Below are 17156 nucleotides of genomic sequence, written 5' to 3' on the forward strand. Positions count from 1 at the left end.
GTGCAGAAACATCAAAATTCTCAATCCATGTCCAAAAGGATCCGCACTCACAAAATAAAATTAATCTTTATTTTCAGAACTCCAACCTGACGTTTTGGCCCAACCCTAGGCCTTATATATATATATATATATATATATATATATATATATATATATATATATATATATATATATATATATATATATATATATATATATATGATAATGTAAAGTTGGAATGAACAGGTATTTGTGAGGTAATGAACATATTTTATTACCTAATATATTTACTACACATGTAGCCTTTGCTACACCATGATCATTTTCCACTTTAATGGTAAATGTTCCATGGTCATCTCGAAGTGAATCTCTAACAGACAATTCAGATCCTCCTTGTTTGCTGTTGTCTACAGTCATGCGCTCTGGTAGACTTAGATAGAATGGTACATCCTCAACAGCCTCCTTTTTCCTCTTAGGTTCTATTTTTTCAATTCTCTTTTTCATTTCCTCTGGTCTAATAACTTCATCATTTCTGAGCCATGTGATAGTTGGATAAGGTGAGCCACTTATGTTTGCTCTCAGCATAATTTCTTCTCCTTGTCTAACAGTAAGTCCTGATTGCAGAGCTCCTGAAAGGAAAACCTTTGGAGGATCTAATTGAAAAATAAAAATAATTATTTTAAGGTCTATTTTTTTTTGAAAGATTGTTTTTAAAACATTCGTATGATTACAGGCTTACCTATAGGATCTACAGCTTTTGTTCCAGGAGTAACACGAGAGGGTTCACTAACTCCAGCAGCATTTTCTGCACGCACACGATACTGATATTCTTGCCCTTCCTCCAAACCTTTTACAGTGTATGTTAACAAAGGAACAAGTGAGTCATTGCATCGTTCCCATCTCTCTTCTCCTTTTGCAATCTTTTCAATTACGTATCCCATAATCTTACATCCACCAACATACTGAGGAGGTTTCCAGGTCAGTGTTATTGACTTTGAAGTTGGATGATGAGTATCAACATCAACAGGAGGGTCAGGGCGCTCTGTCAATAATTAACAAGTAAAAGTCTCCTGTAAGTAAAGATACAAAACCCCAAATTTTACAATTCTACATTTCTCATCATTACTTACGCTTTGCATCCTCAGCAATTATAGGATTTCTTATTTCAATGTATTCTCCACCACCAATCTTATTTACAGCTTTAACTCTAAAATAGTATTCTCCATTAGGTATAAGATCTTTGACATTCCAGATTAGTTTGTCTTCACCAGACATCACAGGTGTGTATGTCCTTCTTCCAGCTTCTCTGCGCTCAAGTACATAATGCAATATTGGAGTTCCACCATCATATTCTGGGGGTTCCCAGGAAACTTTGCAAGTGTTCTTGGTAACATCATTGGCTTTAATATCTTTGCACTGCCCAGGTAAACCTTTGCAATAAAAGTAAGAGCAATAAGTATGGGTCTCTAATTTAAGTGAAAATGTAGAATTATATAAAGTTTATACTTACCTATAACTTTTACATTGACTGAGCCTGTTGTTGAACCAATTTTGTTTTCCAGTGTGATGGTATACACACCAGCATCTCCATGGACAACATTTGCAACCTCCAGAGTTGAAGAGACATAATCACTCTTATGTGTCACTCTGTCAGCAATTTTAATTTCTTTACCATCCTTATGCCAGCTTATTTTTGGTGCTGGTACAGATCTAAATGTAATTGGAATAGTGAGTTTCTCACCTTCCACAACAATCAGATCTTGCATTTTCAAATCAATAGTTGGGTTACCTGCAAATAAAATACATTTAGTGTACAAATTACATATACTGTAGTTTTCAGAGAGTGGAATAAATTACACAATGAGATAAGAAATAAAAGAAACATTAACTCACAATCAGGGTCTTTAGCAAAAACATTCTCAGAGATTTCAGATGGATCGCTAGCACCAACTGCATTAACTGCTCTAACTCTCAGGATATATTCTTTATCAGGTATAATTCCTTCTTCTGCTTTATACTTCAGATCTTTAACTGGGCGAGAATTTAATCTCATCCATTTTTCGGTGCCAGCTGGGCAGGCTTCAATATGGTATCCCAAAATGGGGCTGCCGCCATTCTTCTCTGGCGGTTTCCATGTAATAGATATGTGATTTCTGCTGGCATCTGTAACATGTAACTCTAGAGGTGATGATGGGGGGCCTGGAAGTGAAAAAGAATAATAGTATTAGTTTCCAGAATTTCAGATCAGTATATTTTTACACTTTTAGAAAGTTTTCACTTACTTGTTGGATCTTCAATGGCCAAAATATCTGTAGGCTCACTTGGATGTCCAACACCAGCCTCATTTTCTGCTCGCACCTGGAATTGTACTTCTGTACCTTCAATAACATCAGTTACTTTATACTGACAGTCAGGACCAGATGTTCTTCCAGCTTTCACCCAGCGTGTGCCAAGTTTTTCCTTCTTTTCAATAACATATCTGTAAATGCAACAAAACAATGCTAAGATATAGTGCTATAAAGAATCAACAAAGCATGCTTCTAAACATTTTACTGCTGTTGACAATATAGTAAAGTATGCATATTTGTATTCCATTAAGAGGGTTATTTATCAAAGGTTTAACTTTATGTGAATTTTTTTTACTCTAATAAATTTGAGTGCACTCACAACTCAATTGGGAGGTTATTTATGAAAAAACTTGAACGCCTAACATTAGAACGAATAGGAACGACACGGAAATTCTAATTCGAATTGGTGGTTTTAAACTCGTTTTGACCAAAAATTCCAATTTAAATTTACCATTTGAACCTTAGTAAATTTGTCCCTAATTGTCTGTCATGATTAATGATGGCTTTATCTTTCAGGCAATTACTGTGAAATGCATGATCAACTTAGTCTATTACACTGAGGACGTTCTAAACCCATGCTGACTTTATCGATAACATCAAAAAGTTATAGACCCATAGTGATAATATCATAAAAGTTGCAAAGGTTGCACTAGTGCTGATAACACCTACTATTAATTGCTTTCAAGCTGGATTGATTGTTATAGTTTACAGGGCCAGGTACAAAATTTGTGAAATCCTATCAAAAAATGATTTTTCAGTGCAGATGTCTGTAAACATATAAACACCTTATTGTTGTAAAGACTCCTCTGCTGAAAATAAATTAAAAAGTAGTTAAAATACCTTTGAATTGGCCTTCCTCCATCGTTCTTTGGAGCTTCCCATTTCAGTTCAACATGTCTCTTTGTTACTTTAAGCACAGTAACTGTATAAGGTGGGCCAGGTGTAGCTGAAAAAAAAAATAAATAAAATGATTAATCCAAAGATGTATATGCTTGTTGCAGTAATTCTGGAGTTTAAATTCATTTTTAAATGTATATTTTTAATTAACAATAACAAAAATACACATACTCAAGTTTATATTTTTATATATTAATATAAGACAAAAGCACAAAACAATAACTTACTGAAGGTATCTTTGGCCAGCACAGAATCTTCAAGTTCACAGTAGTCACTTTGTCCTACTGCATTTTCTGCAGCAACACGGAACACATATAAAGAACCCTCTGATAATGGTGTGACTGAGCATTTGATGTCCTTAACAGTGGTATTTACTGTTTGCCAGCCTTTGCGTCTCACATCTCTTTTCTCTACAATATAATTGGTAATTGGTGACCCACCATCTCTTTCAGGGGCGGTCCATTTTAGATCTGCCTTATTCTTTGAGATATTAATGACTTCAAGCCAGCGTGGTGGGGAAGGAGGATCTATGAATAAATTTTTTTAGTAAAATTTTAGTAAAATGTCAAGAATCAAATATACTTTAGTGATTTATATAAATATATCAGTAACCACAGTTATCCATAGGCGATCATTTATATTTTTTTAGACAGATACTTAAGTTTGTAAGGTATTATAAGTAAGCTAAGTCCAGAATTAATGTTCAATCTTATCTTCAAGCCTCCCTTTGGAATTGTATATATCTATCTATATATATATATATATAAAGCAAAAGAGAGATCAGCACTCACAGGTCTTAGAAAAAAAAAAAAAAAATGATTTATTAAAGAGCATGGACTAACGTTTGGGCTCTTCCAGAGCCTTTCTCAAAGTAGCTAAACAGACAATGAACATTGTTTAAATACACACACTGGCGGGAAACACACAGCACTGATTGCGGATATGTATCATCATATGTTCAGCGACTATAATTAACCCATCACACTGATGTTGCAAACTTTAATCCATAAAGAATTAAAACTTACCCATACCCATAGATATATATATATGTATATATATATATAGATATATATATATATAGATATATATATATATATATATATATATATATATATATATATATATATATATATATATATATATATATATATATATATATATATAGATATATATAGATATATATATATAGATATATATAAAAATTTAAAAGTTTTTATTTTTGCATTTTTTATAACAAACATAGACATGAAGAGAAAATTATAAAAAGACACATATTATAAGTGGAGCCATCAGTTAAAGTACCCTCTCATGCAAAACACAATATTAGTGGGTGTCTTCATATTCCAACCAAGCGCCCCAAATGCCCTCAAACTTTTTGGGTCAGCCCCTAGTTATATAAACCAATTTTTGGTAAGGCAAGATATTGTTAACCTGTCCCCTCCAAAAGGCAACAGTTGGGGGGTCAATTGATTTCCAGTGTAAAAGGATAGATTTTTTGGAATTGTATATTTTACATTGAACACTTACTTAGTCTTTCTTTGCATAGAACTGGATCGCTTGGTTCACTAGGTTCACTTTCTCCAGCCTTGTTCACAGCTCGTACACGGAAGGAGTATTCTTGTGTCTCCATAAGGCCCTTCAAAAAGTGCTCTGTGCTTAGAATACCATCAGCTACTCTGACCCATTCATCTGTTCCAGTCTTCAGCAGCTCAATGACATATGACTCAATCCTTGCACCTCCATCATGTTCTGGTTTTAGCCAGTTTAAGAATACTGATGTCTTAGCAACATCTTTAACAGTTGGTTTGCCTGGAGCCCAAGGTGGATCTATCCATAAACAAACAGATACATTAGATTACTCTTATTTAGGAAGAAGGAAACATTTAACTAATCAAGTACATGGGAAAAAATTACCGATTGGGTCTTTGATTAAGATTTGTTCTGTTTGTCTGCTTGGTTTACCAGGCCCAGCAAGATTTTCTGCTAAGACACGGAACTGATATTTCTTCTTGTTGGTAAGGCCCTTAACCCTGTTTCAAAATAAATTATAGATAGTTCAGTACAGCATTTATTTCTCAATACAGGCAAAGTATAAATCTGTGAAATGAAAAATGATTTCTGTTTTGTTTGTTTTTGGCTCATTTTAATTACATCAATATTTTCTTTCATCATGAACATAATATTTGCATTATGGTTTAAACATGCTTATTAGCTTTCCCTTGCAGACATTTACCTGTAGGTTGGATCCTTCACTGGAGTCTTGTTGCATTTAACCCATTTTCCCATTTCTGGATCCATCCTTTCCACCCAATAACCAGTTATAGGACTTCCTCCATCCTCATCTGGTTCATTCCATGTCAAATTCACTGAATCTTTAGTTATATCTGAAGGTTCAAGGTTAGTTGGTGCACCAGGTGGATCTGTAATAGGTTTACAGGAAACTTGGAATATTGTAGCTTTTTTTAAATAAATATATTATATTTCATATGCCATACAAATTATCCACTTCTTACCAAATGAGTATTTAGCAATTATTGAATTTGATTGTACTGGCTCTCCAATGCCATGCATATTTTCAGCACTGACTCTGAAGACATATTCCTTTAGAGGGGTCAGTTTGGTGGCTTTGAAGCTTGTCTCTTTGATGGTTGATGATAACTTATGCCAGATCTCACTGTCTGCAGCTTTCTGTTCCAAAATGTAGTTGCTTATTTTTGAGCCGCCATCATCTCTAGGAGGATTCCATGTCAAGACACACGATTCATTGGTAATTTCAGAAATGTCAAATGCAGCTAGAGGTCCAGGTTTATCTGTACACAGATTGAACAATTAGATTTTGTCAAATTAACAAAGGCTGTGTTTACATTTCACAATATATTTTACAATTACATAATTAAAAGCATACCTAATACATTAACTTCAACAACTGCTGTAGCACGTCCAGAAGTATTTATTGCTTCAATTATGTATGTCCCAGAGTCACTTCTTGTGCTGTCTGTAATTATGACTGTAGAATGCCCAGGTTTGGATTCAATGTTTATTCTCTTATCAGTTCTCAAAAGAGTATCAGCTTTGTTCCATGTAATTTTAGGCTCAGGTTTCCCAGCAATTGTAGCTGGCAATTCAATCTTAGTTCCAGCCTTAACTGTTATGCCAGCAATTAGTTTAACATCAAGGAAAATTTCTGGTGGCTCTGTTTTAATTAAGGATAAGGATAAAGTTATAATTATTGAATTTGTGAATTAATAGCAATTTTTTGACTGATAAAACAAACAAATCATCACCAACCTTGTGGATCTGTTGCCAAAATATCATCAGTTGGCTTGCTTGGTTTGCTGGCACCTATTCTATTAAGAGCTTTTACATGGTATGCATACCACTGTCCTTCCGTGAGATTTGTCACTTGGTATCTGTTAAAAAGAAGGTATTTTCCACATTTAGTGCATAAAGCACATTGTGTTTTTCACCTAGCTTTTCACATTATTTATTATACTTACTTTGTTTCTATAACTGAATCACCGCAAACTTCCCATTTATCTGTGCCACGCTGACATTTCTCCACAATATAGCCTTTAATTCTTGACTCCCCATCATATTTTGGTACTTCCCATGTGAGGAAAATTCCCTTGGAAGATGGATCTCTCCATTTAACATTCTCAGGTGGATCAGGAACAGCTTTAGTAGAAAAAATTAAAGCATTAAACAAAAGTTTACAAAAATGTTGAATAGAAGCTTGAATATAAACTTAAATAGAAGTTTTTCTATTGGGTTAAAGAGCATTCATTCCCTGTGCTGCATTTATTTTATTTTGCTTTTACACTATACTACATTTACCTAACAGGTTATACACGTCTGCTGGGAGCTCTGTATGAATTACACATAAAGTTAAAATTATTGACATTACCACATAAAATTTTAAAATAAAATCATTCTTAATACAAGGAGGATTTTCAAATAGTTGTGAAGTACTTCTTGCTGCTTGGACCCACTCATAAACCTGTCTATTCAATACATATTATTGTAAAAAATTAAATTGTTTTTTTCCTGTATATAGCCTATAAAGAATTAGAGTGATCTTTGTTTGAGAGATTACTGAATTAATTAGATACATGTTCTTCATGTTCTTCTTTCACTGGATAACCACAGAATAATACTTCTGTCTCAACTACTTGATACAATATATATATCTCAATTAAATAAAATTGAAAATTGAAATGATAGATCTTACTGGCTGGTGCAGATATGTTTACTGGCTCATCAATGTATGCAGGTTCTCCTGGTCCACACTTGTTGCAAGCAGAAACTCTAAAGATATATTCTTTGCCTTGTATAAGATCAGATACTGTGAACTCTTGATCAATAACATTTTCTATGACCTAAAAAACAAATGACCCAAAATGACTACATAGTCAACTAGTGCACTATTTAAGCACAGTTGTTAGGGCATAATTTTGCATACCTTTACCCATGTCTTGCGATTGACTTCTCGCTTTTCGATTAAATAACCTGTCAGTGGGCTACCACCGTCATTCTCTGGGGCCTCCCAAGACAAATTAGCAGAATTTATTGTAAGTTCCCCGACTTTCAGTTCTCTTGGAGCACTTGGGCGAGCTAAGAAGCATTTTACAAAGCGTTAAACACTTCCAGAAACATTTGTTTAACCAAAAACGTAGTAAGGTGGGTAAATAATTCTGAACTTACCAATAACATTGACATTGATTTTGCCTGATACTGATACCACAGTGTTTTCAAGCTCTAGTGTATAAATTTCTTTGTCAGGACGCTCACTTGGAGAAATGACAAGTTCCACAAAAGCATGGTTGGTCTGTATTTTAACACGCTCATTGCTCTCTAGAACATTGCCATTCACTGACCACTTGGCTGTTGGAACCGGATAACCTGCTATTGGTACACAGATTTTCAGGGGCTCTGGAACAATAACTTCCAGTCCATCCTTAAAAGCACTTAGATCCATGGTTGGTTCAGCTAAAATAAAATACATGTCATTGTTAATATTGTTGTATACATACATACTAGTACGTCATTATTAATACGATTGTAAATGTTGTTTGATTACTTACAATGAGAATCATCTGCAGTGAGAGGTCCAAGGCTTTCAGCTGGGTCAGAAACACCAGCTCCATTTTCTGCAGACACCCTATAATAGTAGCTGGCTCCAGCTTTCAATCCAGTTACCTACAATAAAAATAAAACTGATAAAAATACTGGCTTTATAACAAATAATTACCAAATAATAGTTGTGGAACAGGCTCAGAATATTAAAACTTTATTAAAAATTTAAATCAGTATTATTTCTGCAGTATTCTTTATGTGAAGGGGGGAAATATAGGAAATAAAAGGTTAGTTTGATAATAATATACCTTGTATGTTAGGTCAGGAGCAAGTCTTATATTGCAGCGAATCCATGTATCTGTTTCCTCTTCACAGCGCTCAATAATATATCCTAGAATCTGGCTGCCACCATCTTTAAGTGGAGGCTCCCATGTAAGCTGAACAGATGACTTAGTTTGGTCAGAATGAGTAAGATTAATTGGAGGATTTGGTTTTTCTGTAGAAAAAAAAAAAAGTATAATATTGTATTTAACCGAACACATATAACATCTTTATTTTCTATGAACCATGCTGATTTGCATACCAATAGGGTCACTAATTTTCACAGCTCGTGTAGCAGCACTTGGTTTGCCAACTCCAGCCTGATTTTCTGCCCTGACTCTGAAAATGTATTCCTTGTTCTCCACAACATCATTAAGAGTAGCACCAAGCTCATCAGGTTTGGTTATCATAGCTGTATCCCATTTTATAGACGCTCTGTCTCGTAGTTCAACAATGTATGCAGTTATTTCAGATCCACCATCATACTCTGGTGGTTCCCAGGTTATTGTTGCACCAAATCGGTTAACATCACAAACATCTACATTGAGAGGCGGACCTGGAACATCTGTAAACAAAAAAGTTTATGAATATGAGATTATGATTGCAAATATGGAAACCTCATTTTTGGTGGAATGAAAAAAAAATGTTGTAAACCAACTCACCAAACTTGCTCTTTGCTTCAACAGGTTTGTCTGTTTCTACTGGTTCACCTGCCCCAACTCTGTTATTTGCGCTTACACGGAAGAGGTATTCTACTCCTCCCTTTTGAAGTCCAGTGACTGTATATTCACAGCTGTCAGCATGGTCTGTGACTAGCACCCACGTCTTCCGCTTTATATCTCTCCTTTCAATAATATATCCAGTTATTTTACTGCCACCATCAATTTCTGGCTCTTCCCAAGCAAGACTGACTTCTCCATCATATGTATCTATAATTTCTAGGTTTCTGACTGGTCCAGGAACATCTAAGTTTAAATGAAGATGTATTAGATTTTAAACTCAGGCATTCTTTTCATCACTGATCAACCTTTTAAAAATAATTTACATAACTAAATAAAAAGTCTTACCAATGACTTCTAAATTAATAAAGGCCTCAGCTTTGCCATGTTTATTATTCAGTATGATCTTGTATCTGCCTCTGTCTGTTTTCTTTGATTCAGTAATATGGAAACTAGTGGAGTTTGCTGTAGTATCAACATGTACATCTGACAATGTCTCATCATCCTTTTTCCATTCAGCTTCAGCTTTTGGGTAGGCATCATAAGGCACTGACATTGTTAATGGGTTTCCAGCATCAATCACAATGTTCTGATCAGCAGTCTTTATTTTTGGCACAACTGTTGATAAAAATGTTTAGTAAATATACAATTCTGAGCAGAAAGAATGATATTGGGCAGAGGTTTACAGCAAAATGTAGTACAGTACCTGTTAATTCAAGTTTTGCTCTAGCTTCTTTGTCCTTGGCAATAAATCTGTATTCGCCTTGATCACGTGGTCTGATTTCACAGATTTGAAGTCTGTGCACTTTTCCTTCACTCATCATTTGATGTTTGTCTCCTTGAACGATGATCATGTTGTTTCTCAGCCATTTGACTTCTACTTTGTCTTTATTTAGTTCAGCTTCATAGATTACATCAGAGCCAGGGGCTTCAAATGCATCAACTGGTGGTCTGATAATCTCTATGGGAATTTCTAGAATACAAAGAAGGCAAAGCCAGTATATAAATATATGTTATAATTTCTGGTAAACCAAAAATATCAATGATTTTTAGATTGTTGATGCTCAAGATGCATAGGTTTGTCTTACCTTCAATAAAGAGCCGGGCTGTAGATTTCCTCTCATCTACTCCACAAGAATATTCACACTCATCCTCTGGTCTGCAATCTTTAATAATAAGTCTTTGAAGGCTACCTTCTTTCTCAAATTGATATCTAGAAATGAAAATATAGAAAGTAAATATACAATACTAAACATTTAAAGCAAGAATGGTGAACTTATGTTTGCAAAATAACATCAAATATAATAAGTGTTGACATACTTTTTGTTTGCCCTGAGTTCTCTTCCATTTCTGTACCATCTCACAGTGGCTTTCTCCTTGGAAAGTTGACAAGTAAAAACAGCATCTTCAAATTCAATAATTGTCTGATCTTGCAGATGCTGAACAAAATCTGTTGGGGCCTCTGTGATGATAAGTTCTGCAACAGCTTTGTCTTGTCCAGCTACAACAGTATATTCTCCTTCATCCACAAAGCCACAATCCTTGATAATTAGAGAATGCTTGAATTTGTCAACCCTGTACAAAACTCTTTTGTCCAGTACAACTTCTTGGCCATTCTTCATCCACATGACTGGTGCATTTGGACGGTTCACTTTGCAGCAGAAAGAAACTGATTTCTTCTCCATTGTTTCAATGTCTGCAATTGGTTCAACAATTCGTAGATCCTCTTCTGTGATAAGAATGAAAAAAATGTATAGTGATGTTCTTTAGCATATAATAAAGATACACTACAATTGCTATTATTAAGTCTGTTGTAGCTACTTACCTAGGACTGTTAAAACACCTGAAGACTTGACTTGTTCACCTCTTTGATTTGTCAGGGACACTGAATAAGTGGCTTGGTCATCCATTTGTGCATCTCTGATTCTAAGTGTATAAACTAAATCTTTGGCAACCATTATATACTTTGAACTGTCAAATATAGTTTCATCATTCTTAAACCATTTGGCTTTGGCTCCTTCTGTGTTGACCTCACAGTTGAAGACAAGTTCTTGTCCCTCTTTCAATTGTTGGTCCTTAATGGGAGTTATAATCCTGAGTTTTTCTGTAAAACACAATTTGTAATTTTTAGGTTTTAATTGAATGTGAGATCATAATATACTGTACATTTCCATACAATTGAGCTTATGCCCTCATATTAAATCTGAAGTTTTTGTTCGACTATCAACATACCTATACCTTGTATTGTAATTTTGCCAGTTGCAATACAACTTAGAATAACATTATTAAAATTCCTCCCTGTTTACCTTGTATAAAGTCATAAACTTGAACATTTGCATTAAAATAGATTTTAAATAACAGTAGACTACATGTGAATGCTTACCAACTACTGTCAATTCAGCAGGTGCTTTAGAAGACCCAACCATGGCGGCATATTCTCCTTCATCCTCTTTAGGCACACAGTTCTTAACAATCAGAATTCTTCTCTTGCCATCGGAAATTATGTCATACTTATCTCCAGACTCGATAACTGTATCACTCTTGACCCACTGCACATTGTAAGTTTCTTTTGAAACTGAACATATAAATTCTGCCTTTTCTCCCTCCAGTACCTCAATATTTTGTGGCTTGGAGATAAATTCAGCAGCAAGTTCTAAAATGTAGAAAATGTTTTATCATCATTTATCCTATAAAAAGGTTTGAATGACTATATTATAATTTCAGTTGCAAAAATTTTACCTTTTATTGTAAGATTACCAGTTGTCCTGGAATTTGGCAGTCTGCAGTTGTATTCACCAGCATCATCAAGATGAACACCAGCAATGATCAAGATCCTTTTTCTACCCTCTGCAACATGTTCATATTGTCCACCATCTGGTAGTTCCTTATCTCCTTTAAACCAGGCTACATCAGCACCAGCTTTGGATACTTCACAAATCAATTTCACATTGTCTGATTCAGATGCTTCAATATTAGGAAGATTTTTGATGAAAACAGCTTCTTCCTCTAAATACATAAAGTGAATAAGCATATGAGTATGAGCTAGATGAAAAACATTTTTTTTCCAATACTGCATTTCCCTCCAGAATTCCAGCTGTCTACTTTCCTTCATGTATATACTGTAGGAAACATTTTAAGGGGCAAATGTGAGTTAAGAGTTCACCACAAAAAAATCCACCCACTTTCTATTAATTGACCCATTGATAAATACGCTTCTTAAATTTCCTTAGGAATGAATAGAAAGGGGGTTATTATCAAAGGTCGAAGTAATGTAAATTTTATTAAACTCTAATAAATTAGATTTTTTCACAATTCTATGTTATATATGAAAAAATGTAATGTCTAAAACTCAAATCGAATTTGGATCAAATTCAAATCAAGTCAAATCCAAACTTCCTCTGGGAATAAAAACTTTTGCGCATCAAAATTTTTTTGCCATACGACCCATAGACTCCAATGGGAGAAAAAAAATGTTGTGTGTCAAAATATTTTGACGTGTGAAATTGGAGTCTATGGGATGTCATTTTCTAAATGAAACTTGGCAAAAATTTGGCTCATCACTACTATTAATATCAAATAGTTCAAGGGTCCTCTGCCACTGACTTCTACATGAACTCGGTAAGTTTTAGGTGGAGAATGGTTGAATTAGAACTGTTTCCAGGCTCAACGTGTGATAAATCTTGCATTCGAATTCAAAGTCGAGTTTGTGGTTTTAAATTCGAATTTGTGAGTTTGTGAGTTTTGAAATTTGAATTTACCATTCGAACCTTAGTAAATAATCCCCAAAGTGTTAAGCTCTAAACTGACATCTTGATAAATCTGCCCCTAAGACTAAAAAGGGGGAATTTAATATGTATCTTTAGAGCAAAAGACACTTAAGAACATTAGCGACCATGTTTGTACCATTTTTGACTGATTAAAAACCTGAATGACTTTCTTGCAAAGTTTGAGACCAAATTGCTTTTGCAAATGTTCGCATTGTATGCAATAAAATTCCTCAATTGCAAACCTTTTTTGCAACAAAATATTTTAAAAAAATGCAGAGCAGGTGTCAAAGGTTCGCAATGCGTAATTAAATTTTTTTTTTTGCAAAGTTTTGCTCTTTGTGAATTTAATTACATTTCCCCCATAGTGCAAATTACTCTCTCTGGGGGATTAAAGGAGAACTGAAGATTATTTGGCTTTATTATTGTTTTTGGCTTCTGTACCAGCCCAAGGCAGCCAAAGTCCTTTAGCAGTGAAGATCTGTGTCTCCAAAGATGCCCCAGTATCTCCCCATCTTCTTTTTTGCTGATTCATTGCACATGCTCTGCGCTGCTGTCAGTTACTGAGCTTAGGGACCAACTCACAATATACAGTATTTACAGAATAGAAATGTCACAATGTAAGGCTGATAAGTACTTACTACAGATAATTACTACATGACAGCATAGAAACCAGTGCAACTAGCATCAGAATTTAATCATCAGCCTTGTAGCATCAGCTTACGGTATATTACAGGCCAACCTCATTTTCTGCTTGAAACAACCCCTAAGCTTAGCTTCTCAACATCTGCTCAGAGCCCACTGAGCATGTGAGTGTCCCAGACACTGTCCAAGATGGCGACCACCTTTGACGAGTTTGAAGTGCTGGATAATTGCTGCTATCGACAAGCTGAAACTTTAGGCTGGGGCAATTAGTTCAGTATTTAAAATATGGCAGTTTTAACCATATTCATTTTTAGGGTTTAGTTCTCCTTTAACTAACAAATGCACCATCAGTACCAGTGAGCAGAGCACATTTGTTTTGTAAAAGAGGTAGATTCAAATGCTAAGTGTATAGTGTGCATTATTGTGCCTTTCATGCCAGGGCTTACACATACCCCTTAAAAATTAGCCCTAACTAGCCCTAGTTTAACCCTACTGAGGTTTGCACAGTATTCTCAAATAAATTGTCTGGGATATATAATTTGACATTCTCATCTAAATCTGGTATCTACTGACTAGTGAATGTTAGTTTTTTTTAAATGCCACAAGCTTTATACTATTTCATTTTTATTTTACCTATAACAGTGAGTAGTCCAGAGGTTCTTGCCATTTTGGATTCACAAGTATATTCTGCTTCATCATCAAACAGACATTTGTTCACAACTAAAATCCGGGTTACTCCTTTAGATATTATGTCATACTTTTTGCCCTTTCTGATCTCCACTCCATCTCTGTACCAGTGGACCTGTTTTGAAAATAAGAACATCAGTGCCTATAAGTAAGCAAAATGACAAAGGTATATATATATATTGAGAAAGGCTGTTGTCTCAGCCGAAACGTCCGCATCTACTTGCAATAAATCTTTTTTGTTTAAGAATAAGTCCTGCGGGTGCGATCTCTTCTATTTCTAATTGTTGGTACTGAACCTGGACTGCACCCAGGCACGCCTGACCTTTATTTCGTGAGTGCCGGATCTCCTGCTCTATATATATATATATATATATATATATATATGTGTGTGTTCCAAGGAATGACGCACTCCAGGACTTCATAATGATGAGATCAAGCAAAGTGAAGTTTATTTGTCAACGTTTCGGTCCAGTCTGGACCTTTCTCTTGAGAAAGGTCCAGACTGGACCGAAACGTTGACGAAAACATGACTATCTGCACTATATATGACAGCACCCAGGCAGTAAAACTCTGCTGGATTGGAGTGCACCACAGCCTGAACTGTATATATATATATATATATATATATATATATATATATCTATATATATATATATATATATTTATATATATACAAAACTTTCCAATGAGTATCCGCACTCCAAAGCCGATTTAAATAGAAGGAGGGGTGCACGGTAATCTTGTATACACCAATAGTTTACAGACCAGCACTCCCTTTAATTTTTATTGTTGCATAGTATCAGTATCCAACATTTCGTTCCCCATTGGGACCTTTTTCAAGGATGAAGGTCCCAATGGGGACCAAAACGTTGGATACTGATACTACGCTACAATAAAAAATAAAAATTTAATGTTTTCACTAAAGGGAGTGCTGGTGTAGATATATATATATATATATATATATATATATATATATATATATATATATATATATATATATATATATATATATATATATATATATATATAGAACCCCAAAACAAAAATACCTGACTATATTGTAGAAACAACACCTACAATTTTAGAAATTTTGCCTAATGAAATTAAGTACTTTTTTCAACATAATGGTTGCCATAAGTGTGTACAGCAAATGTGGCATACAAACCTTGGCACTTTCACGGGAAATTTCACATTCAAAGTGGGCAGTTTCCTTTTCTTTAACTTCAACATCTGTAAGGGGTTTTGTAAACTCCACAAACGGGGCTGTGAAAAACATTGTTGAAATCATTTTAATAATCCATATCTTCCCATTATAAACATGTGCTTTATCAAAAGAGTTGCTGTAACTATGGTAACTTACGTTCTACATTCAAGAAGGCAGAGGTCTTGAATTCCTTTGCATCACATGTAAAAGTTCTTGAGTCATCCATTGTGCAGCCATGAATGATAAGTTTTCTGACTTTACCCTCAGCAATGATATCATATTTCTTTGTTTTGTGAATTTCTTGACCATTTTTGAACCAATTAACCTCTGCATTATCCCTGGATACTGCACATTCCAGTATCGCAGTAGCTTCTTCCTCTACTGTCTGGTCCTCAAGAAGCTTTGTAAACTCAACTGAAGGTTCTAACATATTACAAAAAGTAAGTTAGTAAGGGCTTAACCAACTTATTGCAATCCGTTAAATAGCATTTTTAACATGTTTTTACCTTTAACAGTGAGGTTAGCTTGGGTCTTGAAATCCTTTGCAGTTAGTTTAACTTCCCCAGCATCTTTTAGTTGAACATCCCTAAGGGTAAGTGTGTGAACTCTTCCTTCAGAGCGTGTGACAATCTAGAATACAAAAAGAATAGTGAATTTTTAATACAACTTTCATACAGTTATTTTTATATATATTATTATCTATGTCTAGGTAGATTTAAAGTACAGATAAAAATTAAGCTAGGATATTGAAAGAAGGTCTACACTAAAATAAATATCATGGTGTCCTGTACAAGGTACATTATATGTTATCTCTATCCAAGCTAAAGTGTGATACAAGGTATTATAACATTACTCTATTAATAATTCCTGGAAAATGAAAGACAGAGGGCCTTTATTACCATTCATATGGGAATTCTTAGGGTTGGTGGTGCAAGCTATGATCTGCACAGTGTGCCTGATTAAGGTACTGCCCATCTATTACCCCCTCTGTATGCAGCACTACTGAACACAAGCAGTACAGTGTTCAGAGTGAGTCACAACACTTTGCATTTTATTTAGGAGCACAAAATCTGTGGTTCAGATCATAGAGTAAGGCTTGTGCAAAGTGTCTGCTATTTGTAAATGGGCCTCAGTGCATATGTGCTTTTTAACTCAAAGGGTTGTTGTTGCGAGATGTGTATTATATAAAAAATGTAAAATAAAGTACTAAACAAGGATCACAAGCTATCCTATATAATAAAGTTGAAGTGTCTCTGCGTCCAGTCCCTGTGTCCGTGGGATTGCGCTACTGCGCATGTGCCCCACGGACCGTCTCTGGCGAATTTTTTCATATGTTCTAGCACCCGTTAATTTAACGGGCTTAATGTCTAGTTGTATATAAAGTGTATGCCATGAAAAGCTCTTTATATTTTTATAATTGCCTCTACTATAGATAATCTTATGAAGAATGAAAAATGGGATCATAGCAACTGCAATACATGCTTGGATTGTGAATTAGTTTTCAAGAATGCTTTATTTG

At 34.8% G+C, this 17156-nt stretch overlaps 1 protein-coding gene across 13 annotated transcripts in view; it reads right to left on the reverse strand.

Moving 5' to 3' along the window:
• Positions 1-17156, reverse strand: part of LOC108702272 (titin) — a 197731-nt gene that overhangs the window by 73884 nt on the left and 106691 nt on the right. For all 13 annotated transcript variants that reach the window (XM_041578271.1, XM_041578274.1, XM_041578272.1 and 10 more), the window contains 33 exons: positions 16144-16267; positions 15794-16060; positions 15599-15696; positions 14380-14548; positions 12077-12343; positions 11721-11990; positions 11163-11441; positions 10658-11066; positions 10426-10550; positions 10044-10310; positions 9686-9955; positions 9281-9583; positions 8881-9183; positions 8606-8793; positions 8306-8420; positions 7926-8210; positions 7684-7835; positions 7453-7600; positions 6722-6899; positions 6513-6634; positions 6130-6417; positions 5738-6034; positions 5458-5644; positions 5139-5254; positions 4752-5051; positions 3452-3751; positions 3168-3273; positions 2262-2458; positions 1873-2178; positions 1490-1768; positions 1110-1409; positions 719-1021; positions 258-632 (listed from right to left, as the gene is read on the reverse strand). In XM_041578271.1, the coding sequence (XP_041434205.1) occupies positions 258-632; positions 719-1021; positions 1110-1409; positions 1490-1768; positions 1873-2178; positions 2262-2458; positions 3168-3273; positions 3452-3751; positions 4752-5051; positions 5139-5254; positions 5458-5644; positions 5738-6034; positions 6130-6417; positions 6513-6634; positions 6722-6899; positions 7453-7600; positions 7684-7835; positions 7926-8210; positions 8306-8420; positions 8606-8793; positions 8881-9183; positions 9281-9583; positions 9686-9955; positions 10044-10310; positions 10426-10550; positions 10658-11066; positions 11163-11441; positions 11721-11990; positions 12077-12343; positions 14380-14548; positions 15599-15696; positions 15794-16060; positions 16144-16267 (7693 nt within the window). The remainder of the gene's footprint in view (positions 1-257; positions 633-718; positions 1022-1109; positions 1410-1489; positions 1769-1872; positions 2179-2261; positions 2459-3167; positions 3274-3451; positions 3752-4751; positions 5052-5138; positions 5255-5457; positions 5645-5737; positions 6035-6129; positions 6418-6512; positions 6635-6721; positions 6900-7452; positions 7601-7683; positions 7836-7925; positions 8211-8305; positions 8421-8605; positions 8794-8880; positions 9184-9280; positions 9584-9685; positions 9956-10043; positions 10311-10425; positions 10551-10657; positions 11067-11162; positions 11442-11720; positions 11991-12076; positions 12344-14379; positions 14549-15598; positions 15697-15793; positions 16061-16143; positions 16268-17156) is intronic.

This window comes from Xenopus laevis, chromosome 9_10S (genome assembly GCF_017654675.1).
Source record: "Xenopus laevis strain J_2021 chromosome 9_10S, Xenopus_laevis_v10.1, whole genome shotgun sequence".
NCBI classification, from domain to species: Eukaryota; Metazoa; Chordata; class Amphibia; order Anura; family Pipidae; genus Xenopus; species Xenopus laevis.